The sequence below is a fragment of the Pygoscelis adeliae genome, unplaced genomic scaffold (assembly GCF_000699105.1).
Source record: "Pygoscelis adeliae isolate BGI_AS28 unplaced genomic scaffold, ASM69910v1 Scaffold13, whole genome shotgun sequence".
NCBI lineage: Eukaryota > Metazoa > Chordata > Aves > Sphenisciformes > Spheniscidae > Pygoscelis > Pygoscelis adeliae.
Genome location: NW_008824499.1, coordinates 3,463,987 through 3,472,218, shown reverse-complemented (window position 1 = coordinate 3,472,218; position 8,232 = coordinate 3,463,987). Strand labels below are relative to the sequence as shown.

The 8,232-nt window shown below is 46.5% G+C and overlaps 1 protein-coding gene across 1 annotated transcript in view; it reads left to right on the top strand.

Annotated features, from left to right (window-relative positions):
- Window positions 1-8,232, top strand: part of ANKDD1A (ankyrin repeat and death domain containing 1A) — a 10,857-nt gene that overhangs the window by 2,242 nt on the left and 383 nt on the right. The window contains exons 5-13 of the mRNA XM_009321466.1: window positions 795-893; window positions 1,326-1,424; window positions 2,572-2,670; window positions 3,022-3,120; window positions 3,366-3,464; window positions 4,412-4,510; window positions 5,891-5,986; window positions 7,184-7,385; window positions 8,124-8,232. The exon at window positions 8,124-8,232 is cut by the window's right edge and continues 8 nt beyond it. Coding sequence (XP_009319741.1) covers window positions 795-893; window positions 1,326-1,424; window positions 2,572-2,670; window positions 3,022-3,120; window positions 3,366-3,464; window positions 4,412-4,510; window positions 5,891-5,986; window positions 7,184-7,385; window positions 8,124-8,232 — 1,001 coding nt within the window. The remainder of the gene's footprint in view (window positions 1-794; window positions 894-1,325; window positions 1,425-2,571; window positions 2,671-3,021; window positions 3,121-3,365; window positions 3,465-4,411; window positions 4,511-5,890; window positions 5,987-7,183; window positions 7,386-8,123) is intronic.

Below are 8,232 nucleotides of genomic sequence, written 5' to 3'. Positions count from 1 at the left end.
AGTCAGATGCTATTCCCAAAGAACCAAGGGTATCCCCCACAGGCTCTGGCCCTCCTGTGGAGGGGGGGTTAGGGATGATGAGAATTCTGGCTCTGATCACGTTTCGGCAGCCAAGGCTTCCCAGCGTAGCCTTTTGCAGAATGAATTCAGGAATTTCAGTGTCCTCTTGTGCAGCTGATGCTGCAGGGTGTATTGTAGGTAAGCAATACCCAAGGGTAACCCTCTCCCAGCATGCTTCAGCATTAGCTGATCTGTTCCTGAAGACAGCGCAGGAGCACACAGGAGCTGACACACACTCTTTTCCAATCCCTGGCCTTCATGGTTCCTAGAGTGATCCCCACTCTGATGCTTGGGAGTTAAATGAGGCAACAAGAGATCTGCCTTTCCCCCTTTCCCCACAAGGGGTTCTGACTCACTCGATAACTGGGGTCTCAGATATTAATTTCTTTTTTTTATCCTTAGTTGCTGTTAGTAAACTATTTATTATCCTCTATTTATATCAAATAAACACTGAAAAGATCTATTTTCCAGTGTTTGGCGAGACCAAAGTGCTTGGAGTTGTTAGCCCCCGTGGGTAGTTCTGTTCACCTTGTTTTGTTAGGGTCATCCCAAATGTAAAGCAGAATAAAAATTAACAACAGAATAAAAGATAACTATTTTTGAAGTGCAGCACTTTTTTCCCCTGTGGACTGGGTTATCACCCAAGGCATTATTATATTGCTTGCAGCAGATGATCTAATCTTGTGCTTTCTGAGCCTTTCTTGGACTGTATTTCTTTCTGTTTCCTTTCAAAGATGGACAGGACAGCGTTTCACCTGGCTGCAGAGTATGGGCGGCTGGAGGTGGTGGGGTTCCTAATTCGACTGGGTTGTTCTCACAGTGCCAAAGACAAGGTATGGGCATAAAACCACACACAAGGGAGGTAAAGTCTAAGGATTAGAGGATGTGAAAGTCAGGGAACAGGATACCAAATGAGGGTCATGCAGGCAAGTTGTCAGCCGTTGTAACTATGGTTGTGGTATGTCAGGGCTTTTCTTTCCTATCCACTTGCAAACCATTTGCACCTCAGTCTGTGTTGGATTTCTCTCCAGGATTTTCAGACAGGATACACAGCAATATAGGATACACACCTGGTGGACTGTGCTCCAGTTTAAGGTAGCTGGATTCCTTACCTCCCTGCTGCACCTATTAGAAGACTGTTTCAGACTCGTGCTACTGGTTACAACCTCCTTTTCAGTCATGCTGGATATACTCTGCACAAAGTTGTGGTGTATGAACACTCAGTCCTGTGATACATGTATGTATGAAGTGATGTTTACTTTCAGGAAGAAAATACAGCATTGCATTTAGCTGCTAAAAATGGACATCTCTCGGTGCTGCAGAAGATTATAGATGTTGGAGTGGACCTTGATGAAAAGAACTTAGTAAGTACATTTAAATGAAATGAAAACCGCATCAGTTTTGCCCTTTCCCTCCCTAGAAATACTCTCCTGCCACAGTCATCAGGCTGAATAGTCAGTACTGACAGGAGAGGTTTAGAAAATAGCTGATTTTATCTAAAGTGTATGTGTGTAAATGAGGATCATACTTGCCAAGTATCATCAAAAGGCAACATCCTTCTTGGACCAATATCCGATTCTGAAGTATTGCCTTTTCTTCCTGCTGTATCTGCTGGCCTACCTTATCACTCCATTTAATCTCCCGTTTTCTCCCTGACCCTTGTACATTCAAGTGCCTAAATGGTTATTGAGTGTGTTTTAAACTAAACTTCACTATGCTTTATAGTATTGACTTAGTCACTGAACATATGGACCTTCTGTTTGAGATCTCTCTTTGACAGACCTGCTTTGGAAAATTATGTGGCTGAAACATAGTTAATGATTTAGATAGCAAATATTGGCTTAGTAATGCTGTTATTTATTCCAGGGCACACTCCCAATTAAGTTTATCAGCAATTTTTTTTAGTCTTATTTGGTTACTGTCTTTGAAAAGTGTATTTGATTGTGATTAAGATCTGAAAGAAAAGGAAAACCGCCTTCTGCGGTAACTCTGGTAGTATTTGTCTTCCCCCAGATGAGCTGCCCTTTGTGCGAAGAGCAGTAATAAAACCAGACAGGAATTCTGCTTGTTTCTTGTAAACAAATGAGCTGCAGCCCTCAGAAGGGGGAACCAGTGGTCGAGGGCCACGGGCTTCTAGTTCTGCCTATGGCTGTTTCTGGGCTACTCTAGGAAAATGGTTTGTCTTCATTGTCCACATGAAATCTTTTTTTGTTTGCTAATGGGCTGAAGAGGGGAAAAGATGATGAACACGATGTCTATCTTGTGGCCCATGGGCCAGCTGTTTCCAGTGGTGTAAGGACAGAGCAGTACTCTGATATGTCCGTGGCAGATAATTGTGTTCTTTATTTTCCTAACAATCGCCCTGGCCCTCAGAATTGGTATTTTAACATGTCCTGCATTCAGAAGACGGGGTGGAAGCTTGCTCGAGGCTTCCTGAGGCTTGCTCAGAGGCTGCTCTGTCTTGGCCTTGTCTACAGAAATGCTGCTTGTTTCCTTTTTTGCCTTGTCCAGGAAGGACTTACGGCTCTGCACCTGGCTGCTGAGGGGAGTCACAGTGACTGTGTGAAGCTGCTCTTGGAAGCAGGTGCCGATGTCAATGCCCAAACCCAGGTGAGCTCTGTGGAGGTGATTCCATTTCCAGACACTACTTTGTGGATTTTTGCCCAGACCTGTGGCCTCCCAGGGATGGCTCCCATTACCAGGTGAGGCCGTGTGGAGCCCAGTGCTTCAGAAACAGTGCAGGGAGTCGAGAGGAAAGTACACGTGGTTTTGTACACAGAGGCGGGTGAAGCTCCCCTGGGACAAGTTTGGCTGTGGAGACAATCTCTATGAATTTATCAGTATGGGGGCATGGGGCTCTTGCAGGAGGGAAGCAGGGAGATCGCTGTGGACAATCTGTACAAACTGCAGCTTCTGAGAAGAAACCCTGACTAACACCCATCTCTTCTGATGTCCTCTCAGAAGAAGATGAACTGCCTTCATTACGCAGCACTGCACGGCTATGAGGAGATAGCCAGGATCCTCATGGATGCAGGAATCCACACAGATGCTGTTAATCATGTAAGTCCCACTCAGTGCTCTCATCATTTACAAAAAGGCAAAGCCAGTTTGTGGAGCTGTTCAAGAGCACGAAGCAACCCTGCAAGGACCAGTGCTGCTGTGGGGTCTGTGCTTATGGAGCAGTATCCCCGGTCCGCCCCCAGTCCAGGCTGGCAGCTGTCTTAGAATAAGACACGCTGGGCACTGCACGGTCCTTTTGGTGCCATGAGCTAAGCTTTGCCTAAGTGCAGGTCTTCTTTCCACAGCAAAACGCATCAGCGACACACATTGCGGTACTGCAGAACTTCCCAGCCATGGTGAAGCTCTTCATCGATGCCGAGTGTGACCTTGACATTCCAGATAATGTAAGACTGCAGCTCCTGTTCTTTGTCTTTGAAATGTGAACCCATTTCATGGGGGATTCGATCACCTTGGGGACAGGATTAAAGAGGAGTGCTTTAAAATGGGGGAAACCTGGAAGTGCAACTTAGGAAACATGAAACCTGTGAAGTGATTCTGAGTGTTGCAGTGAGGTAATCGCTTGATGACATTCAACATGTGGGCTGTGCCATGTCCTGGGACCTGTGTGCAGAGACATTGCATAGTCAGACTCTCTCCTCCCTGCTGGAAGCAGGGGGGAGAAATTTCAGCCCGGAAGATATTCTGCAAAATGTTTTGGGGGGCTGAGAATGGGAGGCAAACCTGGAGGTAGCTGGTTGTCTCACCAAATTGTAATTTTGTGAATGAGGGGCTTTGCTAACAAATATGTAACTTCTTTGTAATGTTTCGGTCAATGTTCTCTCCTGATGACACCATAAAATTGCCACATTTTGTATTTGATTTTAGTTGTTTCCATTAAACAATCCCAAGGTGCATACAGTTTACAGTGCATACACATTAGCCCGGCCCTGTGTCCCAGGAACAAAGAATTGGCAAAGGTCCTTTCCTCCCTTGGCCAAACTGTCTGCCTACAGGAAATTGTTTAAATAACAGGAAATAGTATAGTCCTATAAGTGACCCTAGGGAGCTTTCTGAACTGGAGAGGTTCTTTCTTTAGACTGAAATGTTATCAGGGAGGCTTCCTAGTGCTGATGCTGGGACAGGGCAGACCCGTTCTGCTCAGCCTGAGGAACCCAACTCCAGTTTGAGGTAGGAGGGTGTTAGGCCCTCAGTTTATAAAGGAATAGAGGGGAAAGGAGGGCAGAGCTGACGGTGTTCTTACAGCGCTTCCTCCTGGGATTGTTCTGTCCTGTCCTTCCAGCCTCACACTTGTCCTTCTCTGAAATTTAGTCCTTTCACCCTCCTTCTGCAGAGGCAGCAGACCTCACTCCATATCGCTGCGGAGCATGGCAGGCAGGACATTGCTGAGATGATTCTCATTGCAGGAGTTAATCTGAAGCTAACAGACAAGGTAAATGTCTCCATGGGTTTAATAGATTCTGTGGGGTTACAGAGGGAAAATATGGATGGTCTTTGCCACTGTTTTTCATAATTTTCAAGGGAGGCTAGTAATAATATTAAAATCTGGATATTTCCAGGGCTAAGGCCTTGAAACACTGCTGGGTAGGTTGTTTTGATGTGTTTTCCAGGAAAGAAGTGACTTGTTCTTAGGAAGGTAGAAAACAGTTCACACAATGAGCCAACTTTTTCTTCTCAGAGTTGTTCTAGTTCCTTCTACTTCTGCTTGTGCTATCAGGCACATTAATATCAAAGATTTTCTCGAATAATGGTAAAGAATATACCTCAAAAATTACAGCACACATGTTTTAGTAGGTTAAAAGTATCTGCTCGGTATAGATCTGGCACCGGTGTCCAGGGCTTTTGCCCTCTAATTAAATCAACAAAAGGAATTCTAGAGGAATCGGGCAAGTTGCGTGCAGCCTGAAAGCATGGTATGTGCCCAGAAAATGCTGAAGGGCAGAGATTAAAATAGTGTCTGCCATTCACAGTGGGTTAAAGCACATACAGACTTGAAGCCACCTGGCTGAAATGGCCTTCAGCTGCAGTGAATGTTTGCCACCTTCCAGTAGTCTGTGGAACCGCAGTAAGACTCAGCGCAGGGAACACATTCACACTTTTCTGTGTGAAATTGGGTTTCTGCTAACATCTGAGGCTAGAACCATTCACACTGGCATGCCTGATGGCTGGGCTGGCTCGCTTTCCTTCATGCAACTTTCAAATCTTGTTCCTTCCTGCTATATGCTTTTAGATATAAATACAAATCCCGCCCCCCGCCCAATCCAAAATCAAGTTCATGTAAGGAGCGTAGTTACATTTTCATAGTCCCATCAGCCTGTGCTTCTCCTAGGAAACCATGTCTAATCATGAGTATGTGGAGCCTATAAAATTAATGAGGTTGTATAAATCACTTCAGTTTCATGTGTCAGCGAACCTGCTCTGCAAAAGGCTATAAAATGCCTTGGATTTAGTGCTGAGCTGGTCCTTTGACAGCTGCACCCATGTTGCTGGGAGCCTGACAGCACCCTGCCATCCACTGTGGGTTATGGGATGCATTCCCAACCGCTCCTGCCAAACGGGCAGATCCCCTGTGGCAACAGAGAAGATGCCGCAGAGCCTAGAAAATGACTCCCCATGCCCTGCACACAGTAGCTCAAAGCTAGCTCACATCCGAGGTGTTTACAGGTGGAGAATAGGGGTCCTTCATCCTGCCTGGGTGAATTGCTCAATAGGCCATGCTGCCTGCTACTACAGGCTGCTGGGTGGGCATGGAGACTGTACCTCCTAAGAGTGCAAGGTCTTTTCCGGCTCATTTTTCCTGTTCTAATTTCAGCAAGGGAAAACATCTCTGGATGTCGCCGCCCGAGGCAATCACGTGAACTTGGCAGACATGATTATCAAAGCCGATCGGTTTTACAAATGGGAAAAGGTGAGTAGCTTACATCACCATCCCCTGTGCTTCCCAGGGCAGATGTAGCTTTATCCTCTCCATTGAGACTCCACATTACCAGCTGTCAAAAGGAAAAGAAATGCAGGACATCCTGTGACAGCCTGACCTCTACTTTCATCACCTTACTTAAGAAAGACGAAAGTGCTCACCATGCCAACAACATCTACTGAAGGCTTTCCTTATTTAAAAAAGCCTCTGTTGTTAAAAACCCCAGGCTGTGCTGAAGGGAACAGGGGTTTTCAAAGATTCTTTGGCAGCTGTTCCCAAAGCGCTGTAGAAGGGAGTGGGATAAGCATTAGTTCCTTTTCCCAGAAGGAGAAACTGAAGCACTGAGCAGGAAAATGCTTGGCCCGAGGTCACCAAATGGGACGTGGGGAGTTTTTCAACTGTGGAAGGGAGACACCTCTTGCGAGTGGAGTGATCAGTTCTTGTTGGGGTTGTACAAGCGACTTCCCTCTCAAACTTCCCCACAGCCGGGGCTGTTCCTCCTGTGTTTCCCAGTGTGGCCCAGCAGACTTTCTCCTCCCATGGCCCCCTGTGCAAGGCGCAGCTGCTCAGCCCCAGTCCCCCATCTGAAACCCTGCCTACCCCAAGCCTGTGCCCAAACAGCAGAGGGCGTGCTGAAAGTACAGCCAAACACCACATCCCTTGTGTCTTCGTAAGACTTTGGGCATCCTCCCATACCAGGGAAGACAGTGCCGTAGCGGGGAAGGAAAAGGAAGGAAAGGAGGGCATGTGCCTGTGGCTTCAGGAGTAATGCTGTGTCTATCAGGCCCTCGCATGGGCTTCCCACGCAGCCCTAGGGAAAGTCATTTAGCTTCTGCAGTCTGGCACGTAGAGGGGGCTGAGCAGCTGCGCCTGTGTTGCAGGGGAGCAAGGAGGTTTAATTAAATGATCCTGCATTTAAATAATCCTCCTGCATAGGAGCCCCGGATAAAAGGCACTGTAGAAATGCAAATTGCGATCTGCATAGGCTTCCACAGCAAAGCTGTTATTAACAGTATTTGTTAACGTGCATGATTAGAACAGAGTGAAACAAGAGAATAAAGAGAATAAAAAAAGTGTGCTGTGCCAGAATGAACTCACAGCGACCTGCAGAGCTGGGGGTGTGGGAGTCTGCAGAATGACCCGTACATCTGCAGCATCCCGGCTGAAACCCCTGTTCTGGCTTTGCAGGACAATCTGAACAGCGACTCCGACTCCTGGGTGGCAAAGCACTTGACCTTTAAGCAGGATCACAGGCTGGAAACACAGCACATTCGCTCAGTAATATGGAGGTTAGCTACTAAGTACCTCAAACCTGGTGAATGGAAGAAGCTGGCACATTACTGGAAATTCACTGATGCCCACATTAGGGCCATTGAGCAACAATGGACAGGTATAAAACACTGCTGAGATATTTTCCTTCCTTCACTTGGACTGTGTTTCTAGGAGATAAGTCTGCAGTAATAGCAAAGCGTGAAGAAAACCAGCTGGCGTATTTGAAACAACCAAAAGATTAGGGTAAAAATCCTGTATTTAATTAATGTGGAGGTATCTACAGGCTGGAATTTGTCTAGGAGTAAAGCACACAAGCATGGGGGTTAGTGGTCCGTTGCTCGCGGCTTTTGAGGTACTGCCAGACCTGTTAGTCCTCGCTACAGAAATTAAATAAAAAATTCTTGTTCTGTAGGACAGAAGAAATGTGCTGGTTTTTATTTTTTTCTTTTAAGGAGCTGAAGCAAGAAGGCAGTGAAGTCCCATTTAGAATTTAAGAGAGACGTTAGCGGAAGCAGGCTCTGAGTTTCAGAAACAGATCCCCGCTGGTTCGATTACTGTAAGGACTCCTGTAGTTTGCACAACACGAGCAAGGGGCTAAGCTATGCTCTGAAGGCAGAAATTCTGTATTGTCATGAAAGGTTGTCTGACAAGCCCAAGCTCATTCATGGCCCACTCCATTAACGTTAATCTAGCAATCACACCGCAACTAGGAATGAAGCTAAACTGTACTTTAGAACACCCTGGTAACATCCAAAGAGGAGGGAGGGCTGTCCAAACCCACCAGTTCAGAAATCCGCTCCGGTCAGGGCCGTGCACTGTGAAGTGCAGGATTTCAGTTGTGGTTTGATCTTGCCAGGCACTAAAAGCTACAGGGAGCACGGCCACAGAATGTTGCTTATCTGGCTCCATGGCGTGATCACGGCAGGAGAAAATCCAGTCAAGGGATTGTACGAAGGCCTTTTGGG